Genomic DNA, 17,803 nt, shown 5'->3' with positions numbered 1-17,803 from the left:
ACGGGCCATAGAACTTCCCTGAAACAATTCTGAGAGCATTTCTTTTACAAAAACATAGGATCTTGATTTAAAAATTGCCAGTAATGGAGAATCCACCATGACCCTTGGCAAATTATTCCAAGGGTTAATTGCCCTCACTGTTAAAAAGGTATGCCTTATTTCCATCTGAATTTGTCTAGCTCCAACTTCCAGCCATAGACTCATGTTATACCCATCTCTGCTAGATTTAAGAGCCCACTGTCAAGTATTTGTTTCCCATATAGTTTCTTACAGACTGTAATCAAATCACCCTTTAAACTTCTCTTTGTTAATCTAAATAGATTAATCTCCTTGAATCTATCACTACAAGGCATATATTCTAATCCTTAAATCATTCTTACAGGTCTTCTCTGAACCCTCTCTAATTTATCAACATCCTTCTTGACTTGTGGACACCAGAACTGGACAGAGTATTCCAGCAGTAGCTGCATCAGTGCCAAATACAGTGGTAAAATGACCTCTCTACTCCTACTTGAGATTCCCTCCATTTATGCATCTCTAGTAGAGTAGTTGGAAGGCTAGGTGGCCTAGTGGTTAGCATACCTGGTTTTCAGTTTCTTGCCTCCCAGCAGGACCTTCAGTCTAGTTCCTAATACTTATATGTGGCTTATCCTCACCTCAGCATTTTCAGTGTCCTTACGCTCTCCTTACTAGAGGTGAAGGTGGAGTAAAAATGAGGTTTATGCCCCTCTTGCAACAAAGGCAGTTGGTATGGGAGCCTGGGCCATCCCACTCCATCAGGCTCTGAACTAGGGCCCTCCGAGGGTCAATAATATTAGGCACTCTAGATTGTTTCAGAGATGCCAGTGTGGATCAATTCTTACCATCTGTCTCCCCAAAAGTCTTTAAGTCCAATATAAGATAGCAAAAGAAAAGAGAAGACAACTAAACCTTCAGCCCCCACTATGATCAGCAGATAGTCTTCTTCCTCACAGTAAGGCTTCTTTGGCATCCTTGTTCAAGGGTCCTCAGGGTAGGTCTGCCTTCCTCCCCAGCCTTGCCCCTTATGAGTCCTTTTGGCCACAGCATCACACTGATAGCTCTTGTTCAGCTGATTATCCTAAAAAAAATTTCAGAGTTACTTCTACCCTGGATAGGGTCCCGCATCCTGTAAGTATGGCCTACATTCTTTGTTCCTAGATATATACATTTACATTTATCTGTATTAAACCACATATTGTTTGCTTGCACCCAGATTATCCCGACAATCCAGATCGCTCTGTATCAGTGACCTGTCCTCTTCATTATTTACCATTCCCCCAATTTTGTGTCATCTGCAAACTTTATTAGTAATGATTTTATGTGCCATTGATAAAAATGTTAAATAGCATAGGGACAAGAATTGATTCCTGCTGCACCCCACTAGAAACATATCCATTTGATGATGATTCCCCATTTACAATTACATTTTGAGACCTATCAGTTAGCTAGCTTTTAATCCATTTAATGTATGCCATGCTAATTTTATATTGTTCTACTTTTGTAATCAAAATATCATGTGGTAATAAGTCAAACATTTTACAGAAGTTTATTACATCCACTACAACCTTAGCTTTCTTCCAGTTTTCTGGAACTTCCCCAGTCTTCCAAGACTTACTGAAAATCAACATTAATGGTAAAGCAAATCCTCAGACAGCTCTTTTAAAACTCTTGGATGTAAGTTATCTGGACCTGCTGATTTAAAAATGTCTAACTTTAGCAGCTGCTGTTTAACATCTTTCTGAGAGATGAGTGGAATGGAAAGAGTGTTATCATATGATATGACTATAGCATCAGTTTTTCCCCCCAAATATAGAACAGAAACATTTATTGAACACTTCTACCTTTTCTGCATTATCATTGATAATTCTGCCACTTCCATCTAGTAATTAACCAATGCCATTATTAGGATTCTTTTGTTCATAATATACTTAAAAACTCCTTCGTATTGTCCTTAACTCTGCTGGTCAGAAAATTCTTCTTGTGTCCCTTTGCTTCCCTTATCAATTTTCTACAATTCTTAGCTTCTGATTTATATTCATTACTATCAACTTCCCCTTTCTTCCACTTGTTAAATGTATATATATATTTATATAGCTGTCTTCACTTCCCCACTAAACCAGGTCATTTTTTTTTAGCCACTATGGCCTTCTTCCTTGATTGTGATATTGTAGCTTTTTGGGAGTCTAGCAAAGTGTTCTTAAACTATTCCCAATTATCATGTACATTTTCCTCATTAAATTCTTGCTCCCAGCTGATTTGACTCATCATTGTTTTCAGCTGTGGGAAATCAGCCCTTTTAAAGGACCAAGTGTGTCTATATATTACTGGTCTGAACTTTGTTCTGTTTGCACATTATAAATGTAATCAACTCATGATCACTTGTACCTGAGCTACTATTAATTTTTAGTTCTCTGATCAGTTCCTCTGTATCTGTCAAGATGAGATCTAATATAGAATTCCCCTGTATTTGATGCAACACTTTTTATTAGGAAACCAACATCTATAATATTTAGACATTCCAAGGATGGTTTAGTACTGGCAGCATGAAACCTCCAGCATATGTCACTCAAATTGAAGTCACCCATGATCATGAGGCTTTTCTTCCTACACATTATAAATAGGTGAATAAGGAGTTGGTCATCCCATTCCCTAGTGTGATTTAGTGGTCTGTAGAATTCACTAACTAATACCCTATCTTGTTCTTTATATGTTAAGGCTATGGGCGGCATGTGAACCACCGGCTGTGGGAGGCTAGCCCCAGCCCCACCCCTTCCGCCTGAGACCCCGCCCCTTCCCGGACCCCCACCCCTGCCAGAGAGAGCCCAGAACTCTCCCCCCCCAGCCACCAGCCCCCACCCCAGGCTAGTGTCACCAGCCTCCCTTCCCTCAGCCCCGGAGCGAGCAGCACGGCCACAGCCCTAGAGCACTGGGAGGATGGGCGGCACAGCCGCAGACCATACACCCAGCCCCAGAGCGATGGGAGAGCAGGCAATGCGGCCCCAGCCCTGGGAGGGCGGGTGGCATGGCCTGAGCCAGGGCCACCCCACAGGGAGACTGGAACAGCCGTGCCGAGCAAAAGAGGGCTAGGGCGGGGGGGGGAGGGCAGCTGGGGGCAGAGTGTTAGCAGGGCCACGCCTGGCTGTTTGGGGAGACACTGCCTCCCCCAGCCTATGTTACCCACTGCAGATAGTTAAGGCACTGATCCATAAGCATTCAAGATCATTTTCTTCAGAGTTATCAGTGACTTGGAAACAGGCACCATTTTCAACATAGAGTGTAATAACCCTCACCTTTTCCCCACTCAATCATTCCTAATGAGTTATAACCATTGAGTTAAACAGCTCAATTTTCTGATTTATGTGCAGTGGTGCTGTTTCCTGAAATATTTTGAAAAGATTTTCAGTGGTCTTATTTAAAAAAATAGACATAAAACAAATTTCAGCAGGACATGTATCAGAGGGGTAGCCGTGTAAGTCTGAATCTGTAAAAAGCAACAGAGGGTCCTGTGGCACCTTTAAGACTAACAGAAGTATTGGGAGCATAAGCTTTCGTGGATAAGAACCTCACTTCTTCAGATGCAGGACATGGAAGTTTTTACACTGTCAGTGTCTCTAGCACTTAGAGGCAGACAGAGTACCAAATTTAAATATCAAAAAGCACCAGGAGAACTAGATTTGATTCTTTCCTGCCCCTGGAGTGAGTGATGCAATGAGAAGTGCTTTGGAAAATAAGGCAACATTTTCCATGTTAATCAGGACATTTTACATGATCTCAATAAATCAAATCTACTAAGTTATACTTTAAACAGAGAAGTGCAGAGGGATGGGCACATAGCTATTGGAAAATTGCAGAAACATAAGCCCACTTTGTCGGGATTTTAACAGATATTTCACAGAAAAGATCTGGGATTTTTGTTTGTTTGTTTGTTTTGTTCTATAAATAAAACATATAGGGCCAGAGTACCTATATGGATGCTTAACAATGTAGAGAGGGCAAAAGGAGCCTTCCTTCTTTTGCATTCCTGCATGTGGGCCAGCTATAGTCATAGCAAGGTGTTCAAGCACTGTGCTAATCTAGAACTGCTGCCAATTCTTAAGGCTAACAAAATTATTCCAGCTCCAACTAGTATTCAACCTTTTTACATATTTGTGTATGTGTCTATTCTGCATGTTTCAATAAGTGTTAGAAATATTTTTCATTTTATTGTACATCATAGTGATACTTTTTCATATATAAATATACATGATTTCTCATAGAGACAGATTCAAATGCATATATGAGTCAGGGTATACTTGTTCTTGTTCCATTAATATAGTAACTTGATGAAATGAAGATGAGTAGAATACTTGAGGAGTTATTGCATTTATCCAGCTGCAGATTAGTTCTAAGGTAATTCCTCTATCCCTCAGAGATTTTGTAGTTCCTTGGGGAATTACTCTCATTTACATTTTATATATAAATTGGGTTCAGGTTTCCTATAGGACATCTGAGAAAGCACCTGCCGGAAATATTAGAAATGCCCTAGTATCACTGTTGCTAATCAGAGGCTGACACTTGGACTGGGTGGAAGAAGAAACAAAGAGTGCTCTACTCATCTGTCTGTGCCATGATGTCATCACTGCATATTAATTTACTTCTCACAAGAATGAGGTGCTATATTCTGAGCTAGACACTGTTAAGGTACATAGGAAAGGATTCATATCCAAAGGCATAACTCCAGACTGAGGCTTGGTCTACACTACCCCCCCCAATTCGAACTAAGGTACGCAACTTCAGCTACGTGAATAACGTAGCTGAAGTCGAAGTACCTTAGTTCGAACTTACCTTGGTCCACACGCGGCAGGCAGGCTCCCCCGTCGACTCCGCGGTACTCCTCTCGCCGAGCTGGAGTACCGCAGTCGACGGCAAGCACTTCCGGGTTCGACTTATCGCGTCCAGACTAGACGCGATAAGTCGAACCCAGAACTTCGATTTCCAGCCGTCGAACTAGCTGGTAAGTGTAGCCAAGGCCTGAGTGGGGACACCCACCTCCTAGAGGTTCAGAGGGAAACAGATCAGTGTGATGTGACTACCTGGACTACTAATAGGTGACTAACTCATCAAAGCAACTACATTTATAACCCACTATTTACCCAACAGGGCCTTCTACACCATTAATGTCAGAGAAATTGTGAAAAGTTATCTGTCTTCCCTCTATGAACCAGCTGTCCATATCCAGGCACAATCAGGAGTGCTGGAATTAGATGCAGGATTGGTTTCCATCATATACAGGGGTTGCACTTTTGGTCAATGGCTTTCAGCACCCCCACTATAAAAATTGTTCTAATGCCACTGGGCACAGTTCTAACTGATTTTAGTGGGAGGTTTGAATGAATAAGGATTCTGGCCCTGTAGCAGGCTGTGCTAATCAGGAGAAATGTTGTTGGCTTCTGGAAGACACTTTCTACATGAAAGAGCATAGACACTTCATATAAAGGAGTGTCTCTCACTGCGGATCTTTGTATCTGAATCAACAAGTGATTTAACAAAATATCTATGGCCAGTGCATTGATTTTTTTTTAGTCTGGACAGGGTTGTCTCTCCAGTATAAGACTGGAATAAATCACTTGTGGAACTTCATATGAGGTGTGGGCTCAATATATATCTACCCAATAAAATCCACATATTCCAGGCATCCCTGTTGAGAAAGGAAAGTCCATGTTTTTTAACCAAACTATTTAATAGATATTATTTGCCATTCTGCCTCTCCAAAATATCCTCCTTGCCTTGTGTATTTCAACTGAATTAAAAGGTGTTTGTGTCTTTAAATGTCCTTTTCTTTACAGTAATCACCACTTTTAAGTTTCAGTTTTTACCAACAGCTAACACACCACAGTATATGTAATATCATACCTATTTTGTAGTATAACGAAATAATACAGTAACTTAGAAACCATCATGTGGTAATTATTGCTACCAGTATAGTCAGTTGTATGTGCAGTTACCATGAGTGCATGTGCAACTGTGGCAATTGCATGTGCAAATTATGGCTTCAATTCTCCAAGACTTATTCATGTACATTTATTCACATACTTTATGCACTGAGAGTCATCCCACTGAAGTCAATGGACTACTCACAGTACATAAAGTTAAGCATATGTGTATGTATTTGCAGAATTGGGAACTTAAAGTGTATGTATATTTGATTGTGTAAATGCTTGCACACACTTCTGGAAATGTGGCTTCATTTTCCAGTAATGTGCAAAATACACTCAATGAAAGAAAAACTTGTATCTGAAACTGAGGTTTTTACATGCTGTTACAGATATAATCTGGTCTTCCTTTTGTGAAAATTTTCTAACTGAAAATTTTGCTCTGTGGGGCCATTTATCAAGCAGAAATTGCTCCATATTTCATATAATAATTCAAATATTTACTTTTTTTCTATGCAAAAATTATAGTTCCTTTGAAATTCATATACAAATACTTTTGTGGGGTCAAAATGATCTGGATCAAAATGTCAAAAGTTTTCACTCACCATTTCACACAACAAGCATGCACCGATTTCACATAGCTCAATGTTCTATTTAATTTTCAAAGAAATTATTTCACATATGCCTATATAAGCCAGTTTGTATTACACCCATATCACTAAAGAGTTACAGTAAATCAAGCCTTTTATGTTTAAATACAAATCTTGCTTGCCTTGTACAAGATAGTATTTAATAGTTTTAAAAAGTTTCTCCTATGATCTCATTATGACATAGACTGTGTCATGCAGTAATGGAAATCCCATCAATTACCGCCTGCTCAACTATAGCCTGTGTAATGCAGGGTCACCCTGTTGAGTTTATTTATTATCACGGACAAAAGGCCTATTCTCTTCTATACAAGTATAAAACTAAATCCATCTATAACTCAGACTTGGCAGTACTCCAAATTTCTACTGTCTATGATAGTTTGGCAGAGATAATGGAATTAAATAGGATAATTTATTTTGCAGAAGCACTGACTTATATCCTAAATATTTTGAATCATATATGGGAGTGGTTCTCAAACTGTTTTATATTGTGGACCATTTCTTAAGGTGGAGATCCTCTTGTAAACTATCCCTCCACCCATTCTCCCAATCCTGATTCCAAATCTTCCCTGCAGCTATTATAAGGCCTGTGCCAATGCCCACTAAAGTCATAGGGAGTTTTTGCATTGACTTAGTTAGGTGTCCAGTTGGGCACACCATGCTTGGTTACATTAAAAAGCAATAATGTAGGGAAGTATTAGGAAGTTACAAACTCATTTCAATGTGATGTATGTGCCTGTTTGGTTGCATTCCCCTTTCCCATCCCATTATATCTGTATTTACTTCCCCTGGGAATTTTACATATGATAGAATCATAGAAATTGTAGGGCTGGACATGTTAGTATCAAACTTTCCCACGCAGCCTGAAGCCACCCCTTGCTCTACTCTTTCACATTTAGGCTGCTTGTTTGAATCTAGACCTGGTCAGTAGGGACCAAAATTTATTTGACTTATATTAAATGAGTTAGAAGTCTCAATATGGTTCCTATTAGACAATTGTCCAGATCACAAAACTCACCCACCACTCCAGCTTCTCATACCTAGAGCTGGTCAGGTCACAGGGTTGAAACTCAAAGATGGCAGTTTCTGCATTCCTGATTCCAGTGCTATACTTGTTCAGTTGATAAATAGAGGACTTCGGTCTTCATGTCTGCCAATAAGCATTTGCTAAAATAAATAAATAAATAAATAAGATGTGTTATATGTGCTGACTCACATTTAAGAAATCTGAAGAACAAATGAAAATGTACTCTGTCAGTAAGCATGTATAGACCAATTAAAATTAATAGGAAACGCATATAGGCACTGAGCAGCGAATATACATCTTCCAATTCAGACCAATCGGAAGTCACAAAGTATTAGAGTATTAGACGATGAAGTAACCCTATACATATGAAATGGGTATGGTACAACCATTCTCCATATCCAGTTTAAGAGGAGTAAATTTGTCTGGGCTCTGTCACCCCCTCTCTACTGCCCACATGGCCCTTTTTCTGCTTTGCACAGGGTGGAAAAGAAGTAAGGTCTTGGAGAACCGAGTAACATGAGGAATAACTATAGTTACACTGTATAGTTTGTGCACAGGTAGCCAGTCTTGTAACATGCACAAGCAGCAATTCTGTATCTTGTCTTAGAGGTTTGAACACCTAAAGTTTTTTTTTTCTTTTCTTTTCTTTATCATTTTTTGGGCAAAATCCTATTCTTCAGTCCACAGTGTGGAGTTCTTCACACTGGATCTGTATTGCATATTTTGCCCTTGTTCCACTTGCAATCCTCCCATAGGCAACACTGGACGTTCTGCACAGAGAACAAATACAGGATATGCAAGAGAGAGAGAGCCATAGTGCAGATATAAGACCACTATAGTGGGGACCAGAAAGAATAAATTGTCCTTTGATTGTTTTTAATAAACACTGGATGTGGAACAAATGGTTTATTACACAAAACTTTTATTTATTTAACAAACTATGTTGGTCACTTTGTGTTTGGATTTTACCTTTCAGTGTGGGGTGAGAAGAGATTTGACATGTATATATTTTAAAGGTTATGATTTTATTACCATACATTTGAGCTGATAAACAATTTAAACAAAATTAAAACTATAAACGCTTCTATTTTAACTTAGCTCCACTGTATGAATCATTAAACAAAACCAAAAGAATCACTTCTTGTGACATCATTTCAGGGATCAATTAAATAAAGTTCACACTTTTTTTGCCTTCGAGTAAGCCAAATGAATCCAAGAAATAAATCAGTAGATGTTTTCCATTTTTCTAGTTTTGACAATAAATAAGATTCCTGTTTTTAAATATTCACAATTCATGATTCCATTGACTGCGACTAACATCAGTGAGAGCAGGCTTGGGCCATAGGTAAATCAAAATAAACATTTTTGTAGCCCAATGCTGCTCCCTTTGGTGTCAGGGTAAATAAATCAGAGGATCAGGTCCCTACTTCTGAACATTAACTCTTGAATGTTGACATCAATGGAGCTGCTGGTGCTCAGCACATTTGACAGTCATGCACAAGGTATCTCAAAAATGGAGGCAGTCAAATTTAGTGACCACTTATGAAAATTTTGACCTGGGAGTTGTGCTATTGATTTCAATGGGAGCAGCACTGGGTCCTTACTCCCCAGTCAAATTTTAAATTCTTGCTACTGAACACTCTTTAAATGAATGGGGACAAACTGATTCTTTTGAGATGGTCAGATCATACAAGCTAATCATTCTCTTGGTTTTTTGCCTTGTCAATAATTTGATGTTGGGACCATGAAATGCTTAGGCATGGACAAAGCCCAGCCAATCCTGTTGGCATTTCATACATACTAAGGCCCTAATCCTGCAACTGACTCCACGTAGCTGGACCTGTGCACCCACATAGAGCCCCACTGAGCTCTATGCAGGTAATTATATCTATGGGGTTACAATCATTTGCAGGATCGGCTTAAGAGCCAAAACCTGCCTTACTCATGTGAGTAGTTCCACTGACTTCAATGGGACTGCTGGTTATAGGACTGCTCCTGTAATAGGACCACTTGCTCACAGTGAGCAAGATTTGGTCCTTAAGTTTATGTTCATTTATCAGATGATGCATGTTTTGCAAAAGAAAGAATTGCTATTGACTTAGGTGGGAGCTGAATCATTTATTTCAATGTCACTTTAATGGATATTTTTGATAGTTAAAATTGCTTTGTCTCCCAATTTAAAAAGACAAAGAAAGTCCATAGGGCCTTCTCCTACTTATTCTGAAATCAATGTAATTGGCTTAAATGGGAGCAAGATTGGGCCCCTAGCTGGTAAATCTCAATATATGGAACATCAAGAGATCTTTAATCTTATTGTGAGTTAATTTATAACCATTGTTTTAAAACTGAAGCCATTTTTACTAGTAGGATTACAAAGATTATAGCCAACCATGGTAAACACAATAAAAATAGTTTAGGACCAAACCTACTCATATGAGTAATCCCAAACTGAGCCACCTTGTGATTTGAGGAGGGGATCTTTGAGGGGGCATGGAAAGGAGATGCATTTACTTTTCTGAGGCTTGCCTTCTTGTGGGATGCATCCAGTGCTGAAGCCCCAGTTACATCCCAAACCCACCCCTTGTGGAGATATTTCCACCAGGAGCCACCAGGGAAGGGGCTTGGATGACTCAGATGGAACACTCTTTATTGTACACAAGAAGATCATTTAATGGAAGATACCCTGCAGGCTCACACATCTTGGGGAGACAAATTGAACTACAGTGCTAAAGTAACCAGGAGTCTAAAGGCATTGCCTCAAGTGTGGCAGTATAGGTCCTGCTGGCAAGCTTCACCACACAATTCTACCAATTCCCTTCAGTCTTGACCTGCAGAACCCCTTTGTCCCTTTCCGGTCATGGGCAAAGAAAAAAAGCTTTCAGGTTAGGGAAAACTGTACATTGGTTTTATTATTATGTCCAAAAATGTTCTCTAGGAAATAGGATGATACTGCCCAAGTTGGCTGAGCATGATTTGAAGCATAGGGTAAAATCAAGCATATTAATGCACTAGGCCAACTAGCTGTTATTATAGGGGTATACTTACACACAATTTACAAGTGGTCCTAGTGATTTTGCTCCTAGGCTAAAGTCTTGTATGTCAGATTTAAGTATAGAATTTTGTAAAGTCATATTATAACCCTTTTCAGTTCTGATAGACTCATAACTACACCAATGCAAATATATATGCTCAAAAAGAAGCTCTATGAGAGAGAGAACAATATATGCATTCATGTTCATATTATAGTGCAATGATTATGTGCAAGAGGGTAAAAATAAGGTTGCTGTGGAAACCGTAAATTAGAATTTCTTTATTTTTAATATACCAAACACAAAGCTGCAAAAATGATTTAATCAGAGAGGAGCAAAACTAAAACCCTGGATCCAGATATCACAAGCATTGTCATTCATGTCTGACACCAGGATCTTGATCCAGACTGAAATTTTGTGCATTGAGCCCCTCTCTATTTATGAATAAAAGCTTAAATCCATAACTTTTTGCCCCTTTCACTCAGTCAGGGACAACTGTCACAGACATACTTCTGTTGGATGTGATGGTGTGTGTTGGGGACTTTGTGGAGAACTGGAAAGTGCAATTGAAGAAGAAAACTAATCTCTCTTTCTCTCACTTTCTGTGGAGATCTACTCAGAATACAAGAGCAACCTAAGTGTGGACAGATTCAACCCAGAATGACACTGCCTAGCTGCAACAAACATTGGGGAGTGAGGGAAAACTACAGATAAGAGAATCCAAAGATTCATGCTACAGACAGAGCTGCCAAGTAAAGCATACTTCTTTAACCAAAGAGTCTCAGACTTTGTAAAATATTAATAGTATAGATTTAAAAAAACAATGGAAATGGGGTTTGTGCACGCATGTTTTAAATGACAGGTTTCAGAGTAGCAGCCGTGTTAGACTGTATCCGCAAAAAGAACAGGAGTACTTGTGGCACCTGTTAGTCTCTAAGGTGCCACAAGTACTCATGTTTTAAATGAACAGTCTGTGACCAAAAGGCAAACTGATGGCCAAACTGATAAGAGGAGCAAATCAAGGATTACTAGATCATGTGGAACCCCACAATCCCTGGGGATGGGAGGATTACTACTATGCAAAGCACATGGTTCTGGGGGAGGCAGGAAGCCCTTGAAGACATTTTCCCCTACTGCATTTGTTTTCAGCCCCTCTTCGTGTTTTCCAGACCTGTTTTGGAATCTCTCTGCCTCTCTCTCTCCCAGATCCTGATGCTGGGTGTATTTCTCTGTCTTTCAACCTAGACACTCCCCATCCCCGAGGTTTTGTTGTGAAATGGTGTCCAGGCCCTTCCTGCAGCTCTTTGTGATGGTGTCAAAGAGACTTCAAGATTCCCCAGGGAGTTTGGGGATGTGATGAAGGGAGAGAAAAACAGGTTGAGAGAGGAGGACCAAAGTGAGCGAATGTGCTGGGTGCAGACAGAAGTGGGGGAAGAGCAGGGCAGGCGCACCAGGATTTGGGGGGGTGGCATTTTACCGCCCTCGGCGGCAATTTGGCTGTGGGGGGGTCCTTCCGCGCTCCGGGTCTTCAGCGGCAATTCTGCGGCAGGTCCTTCACTCGCTCCGGGACCTGCTGCCGAAGTGCCCCGAAGACCGTGAGCGCAGAAGGACCCCCGCCTAGGGTGCCAAAAATCCTGGCACCGCTCCTGGGGAAGAGCAGACGGGGCTCCAGGGGAGGAAGGGTCCTGGGGAGAAAGCAAAGCAGGGATTTCAGGGGGAAGGGGACAGCAGAGACTCCAGGGAGAGAAGCAGGAGAGAGTGTGGAAGAGGGGAGAGTTGGAGGGGGGGGGAACCAAGGCAGGGAGGGATTTGGGGTCCCAGCAGAGAGGAGTTGAGAGGGAGGTGGGAGTGGGGACGGGAACCTCATCAGTGGCTTGAGGAGGCAGTCGTGGGGGAGGCCGGGGTCAGGGGTGCTGGAACAATTTTTATACTGGGGGGTACTGAGAGCCCTGTATTTAATGGAAACCACTTCAAGCCAAGGGGTGCCCCAGCACCTCCAGCACCAGTGCAGGGGAGGGACCCCAGCGAGGCTCCCTGGGACGTTCACACCTACTTTCCGGGCAGCTGTTAATTGTCTTCCATGCCCGGACGCCCCCAAAGGGTGGCGCCCAGGAGAGCTGGCGGGAGGAAGCCGAATTGGCCCTCCGTGGGTACCTGGTGTAGGCAGCCCAGCTGATGGGGTGGCAGGAGGGTGAGGCCACCCCGAGTTCTGCAAGGAAGCGTGTGTGTGTGTGTGTGCTAAGGGCCCGCACCCTCGGTTGGCCAGGCACCCGGCGGGCACGGAGCTGCCAAGGCAGGTAGCAGCAATTCGCATCTCTCCCCCCCACACACCCCTTTTCTCCCGGGGAGCCGGGCGGGGGCAAGTACCGCTCCGCTCTGGGGGCAAGTACTTCGGCTCTGCTGCTCCGGAGCGTGAGCCGGCCAGGGGAAGGGTGTGTGCGCGCCGGGGGAGGTGGGGGCAGGATTAGAGGGAAGCGGCGGCCCCGCCCTCCCCCTTCACACTGGGATAGAGCCGAGGGGGGAGATGGCCCGGGAGAAGCGGCACTGGCACCATGGCATTACCCAGCCTGCTGGTGGCTCTGATTTTAGGGACGACCCCCGCAGCAGGCAGCTTTGACGCGGCCTCTCTTAACCATCCCCTTGCCCCTGCTCATGGCCCGCAGCATTCCCGCTCGCCCCGCGCCCCGCCGGCCCCCCAGCACCAGCCCGGCTGCCCTGGAGCCGAAGGGTCAGGGGGGCGCTTTGTCAACGTGACCGAGTTCGGCGCCGAGTGCCTGCCCTGGGCGGAGGTGCCCACTTTCCTGGAGAAGACCCCCCAGGGGAAGGGGCTGCGGGGCCAGCACAACTTCTGCAGGAACCCCGACGGCAGAAGCAGACCCTGGTGCTTCTACAGGAACAGCCGGGGCAGGGTGGACTGGGGCTACTGTGACTGCAAACAAGGTGAGCGTGTGTGTGTGTGTGTGTGAGAGAGAGAGAGGCAGAGCGCTGCACTGGCAGCAGCAGGCACGCTGGCTCCAGCCTGTCCTCAGCCGGATACCTGTGGAGGCGGCTGCATCGATTGCGTGGGTGGGTATGTGCTGCTGGCAGCTGGGTGTATTGCGTGCGTGTCGAGATTGCATGCTGTGAGAGTGGGTTGATTGCGTGCCGAGGGGTGGGGGTGCGTGTGCGTGTAGCGGCTGCTTGTGTGCAGTGTGTGTCCGTTTGGTTGCTATGCGTGAGTGGGTGAACTGCAGAAATGAGCGTGTGTTGGCTGCTGTGTGTTTTGTCTGGGTTGTGTATGTGTGTGGTTGATATGGGTATGCTGTGAGCTGAGCTATTTGTGTGTCCGCACTTGGTGCCTTGGGGGTGTGCTGGTGTATTGAACACATTTCCCTAGGAAAGGCTGTAACGAATTGGCTGTGCTATTACAGAATGAATGTACACGTGTTAAGTGTGTGCAAGTGATCATTTCTGTAAAGGGGATTTTGGCAGAGCCATATTTCACTAGAAGTGAATTTTGTACAGATAGATAATGACTTTCCTTCAGTGAGTCGTACATAGCTAAGCTGAACTCACCGCATTTCATTTTCACCACACTGTGGAAGTGGATGAGGTTAACACCAATTTCCCTGCTAACAGACCTTTCAGGGTACAGGAAATTGAAAAACATATATCTCTTATAAAAAAAAAGATAGCATACTTAAGAGAGATTCTGATAGGATGTTTTTAACTTTTAAGGCATCAGTACATTTGTCTTGCAGCAGAAGGGTCCTGGTGTGTCCTAGTAATATATGTTTCTGGTAATATATTTCTTATACTGTTTGAACTGAAAAGTTGCATCAAGTATACCACTAATTCAATTTACAACAATCTCCTTTTTGTACTTTGGTACACTTCTCTGGGAATTTGCTAAGCAAAATAGGAAGGAATTGCTTTAATCAGGCAGCTTGCAGCTATTCTCTTTCAATTTATTTTTTAAACCTTGGGAAAATTGGGTGTACAAGTTAATGCTGCTGCTTGATAACTTGTACGTGTGTAACCAGCCCAGAAGGCCAGATATTGCATGCACTTATTATTTACTGAGTGAGTGAGGACTGAGGAGGGATTTCAGCAGTAGACCAGCCGTACATTTCACCACCTTTAGCAGCATTCCAGAGGATCAAATTTGTACATAGATAATCGGATCTTGAATTATTTCCCTAGCTGTAAACATTTCCTTCTAGATCAGGCTAGTCTGTCTTCTATTTACATCCGTTTCCCCCAAAATAAGCTCAAACTTTTGTAAAGAAATAAAAGAAAAAATTTAGCTGGCCTGTTGTTGTACAAGTTGCAAAAGACATGAAAGGGAACATCATAATGGAGGTAGAGGAGGATATTTTTGATTTGATTTTGTTTATTGGGGTTTTGTTATACTTTTCTTTCTTTTTTAAGGATTGATTTCCTTTTCAGATCCCACAACAATAGTGGTTGGGAGTGCTTTTCTCTCTTTTTCAACAATAATACCACTGTGTGTGATAGAGGTTGGGAATGAGAAAGAGAAGGTGATGTGAATTATGAGATAATTATCCCTTTTGCTATGATGCAATAGCAGCTACATTGTTTGTTTATATATTAATAAAAGTGATGGGCTCCCTTCATTCACCTATTTGAAATTTATGTTCAAAATCAAACAACATTTTCTATACCCTTACAAGAAGATAGAAAGTGGTTATGTATTATAGGTGTTTCCTTGGGGAAAGTACCAGGCAGCTCATAAGAGAGTTGCGGGAGAATAGATAACTACACACAGGGAGAAAAAAAATACCCCCCACCTTATAATACAGTCCTAATTTTGATAAAGGGTTGCATGTTGGCCTATTTATTTTTTAATTTTAATAGTTCTTTTCCCAATTTTTAAATCTGGTTCTCAATGGTCTTCGTGAGCACCTTAGACCAATAGTCAGGAGCTTTTAATGTGTCAGATTCTACAAAAAAAAAAAACAATCTGCTTCCATTTAGATCAATGGCAAAACTCACTTTAAGTTCAATGGGAGTTTTATTTAGCAGAATGCTCTTAAAGGGCAAGATTTGGTCTAAACTTGGCTTCTTTGTTGATTTAAGCTACCACTTTACAAAAAGAAATTTAAGTCTAGTACCAGTCCAGATAGAGGACATAGCTACTGGTTAGTAGCTAACTCTTTCCAGCTAAAGACAGTCTTTTGGTCCTTTTGAAATTAATAGCAAACTCCCATTGATTCTAATGGGAGAAGTGTCTAAAACCTTTGTCAAAGAAATACCAAAAATTCTAGGCAGTGTGTTCAGAATGTGACTGATGGAACATGGCAACAAGTCAGCCCCACTTTCTACAAAGACTAATATAACACTGACTCAAAATAAATGGTTTCCTGTAAAAAGAAAAAGAATACAGCTATGTTAAATATGTGATTTACACAAAGAAAAGGCAGGATGTTCATAGTTAATCTCACTCAGTCTATCACTCTCATTGCACATGTGCTATGGAAGCTCATGCATAGTTAGGCATCTGCAATAGCTAGACACTATGGCATGTGTAAAGGTTTTACTCTGAGTTTCTGGCTTTAAGTTTGTCTTATCCTTAATGTTAATAGGACAGACCTTTAGTGCACGTGTGTGTGTAGTTAACTGCTTTATGTTTTAACATTAGTCAAACAAAAAAAATCTCATTTAAATTGTGCTTTGTCTGATCAGTGTAATCCCAGTTTTTATAATTTAAAATATTTATTCCATTTTCTTCCTTCTGAATTGATAAATATTTGGATGTTACTTACTTTTTGAAAGCAACCTAACAAAAAAGGTGTTCATGATTAGCCAAAGAAACCATCCATTAAAATAAGTGACTACAACACTACCCTGTCAAAATACTTAATAAGAAAATGCTAGTATACACAATGTTAATGTTATGGTTGTACAACATAAAACTGTTCTAATCTTTCATTTGAGAATCTCAGAGAGAAGTGTTCTTTCTCTTCCATTTTACAAATGGGGAAAACAAGTCAGAGAGGTTAAGTGACTTACTCAAAATTGCATAAATTAGTGGCAGAGTTGGAAATAAATTCCAGGTCTACAGAATTTCAGGGCCTGATTTTCTTCTCATTTATACCAGTTGTGTCAGAGTAACTACATTAAAGCCCGTTGAGTTACCACCACTCTATACAGTTGTGAGAGAAGGATCAAGCCCCTGGCTGATCAGTCTATACTTCCGCCCTGTAATGTTTTAAAAAAAAAAAAACACATGGGTTAAAAATTATACCTGAAAGTCATATTTCTCTCTGAAACAGAAGCAACTTCTTTGGAGCCATTTTTATTACAGTTCTACACTATCCCCTGATTATCCAATTAGCTAGATAATTGCAGCTCCATTACATGCCTATCATTTAAATTTATTTTTAAAGGAGTTTTAAGCCATTGACCATTGACATGATGAACCATAATGCTCCAAAGAACTATTTCAACCAATACATGCAGTAGTTAGGGATCTTCCGTCTTAAAGATCCCTGAATGTGCAGTAAGACTGTATACTAAAATCCCTTGCTAGTTCTTGAAAAATTAATTCTCATGGATGCACAATATCAATTTTTTCCCAAGGGTAAACTACTGGGATTAGATCATCATTTTAGACTGAGTTTAATGCTCATGAAAATGAGGTATTACTAGCATTGGCTATAGGGAGGCATAGCCTGATCCAATACCCACTGAAATCAATGGGAGTCTTTCCATTGACTTCAGCAGACATTGGATCAGGCCCCCAGCACACCTTTAAGTCAACAAAAAGACTCCCATTGACTCCAGTGGGTGTTTGATTGGGCCCATAACCTAAGCAGTTCTTGCACTAACATCCCCATACAGACCAGTCAATGCAGTTCACTCCTTAATTAGGACAGGCCCAGTTTTGCAAGTCTTGGATCATTCTCTATCTTTGCTGAATTACTGCAGGGGATTAAATGGTGTGGAAAAATGACCATTAGGTACAAGGATAAGACCATCAAACTCATTTTCAGTTTGGATCTAACTAGCAATTGATCCCAGGCCTTCAGGGATGAAAGGCTAGTGCAATGACTTTTCAGGGCACTACCCACTCCACCATTTAAACATACGTTTTTAACAGTTCATTAAGTACTAGCCCACAATGTGTTGTATATTCCAAAATGTAAATGATAATACAGATGTTAG

General features: G+C 41.5%; 1 protein-coding gene and 1 long non-coding RNA gene across 9 annotated transcripts in view; one reads left to right on the top strand and one right to left on the bottom strand.

The window, feature by feature from the left end:
* Window positions 1-462: 462 nt before the first annotated feature.
* LOC117877686 lies at window positions 463-16,829 on the bottom strand. Of its 2 annotated transcripts, none has more exons than XR_004645791.1 (3): window positions 16,649-16,829; window positions 7,599-7,747; window positions 463-1,099 (listed from the first exon to the last, which is right to left on the bottom strand). It is a non-coding gene; the product is annotated as an uncharacterized LOC117877686 (long non-coding RNA). The 2 variants fall into 2 exon arrangements; XR_004645792.1 differs by having other exon boundaries at window positions 7,621-7,747.
* PRSS12 (serine protease 12) overlaps window positions 13,123-17,803 on the top strand; it is a 65,649-nt gene continuing 60,968 nt past the window's right edge. For all 7 annotated transcript variants that reach the window (XR_004645790.1, XM_034771014.1, XM_034771013.1 and 4 more), the window contains exon 1: window positions 13,123-13,576. Coding sequence is in view for 6 of the 7 variants with exons in the window: in XM_034771014.1 (XP_034626905.1) it covers window positions 13,189-13,576 (388 nt within the window). In the remaining variant the exon portion in view is untranslated. The remainder of the gene's footprint in view (window positions 13,577-17,803) is intronic.

Source organism: Trachemys scripta, chromosome 5, assembly GCF_013100865.1.
Source record: "Trachemys scripta elegans isolate TJP31775 chromosome 5, CAS_Tse_1.0, whole genome shotgun sequence".
Lineage (NCBI taxonomy): Eukaryota > Metazoa > Chordata > Testudines > Emydidae > Trachemys > Trachemys scripta.
Note: the sequence above shows the minus strand (reverse complement) of the source record. Positions and strands in the feature narration are given on the sequence as shown.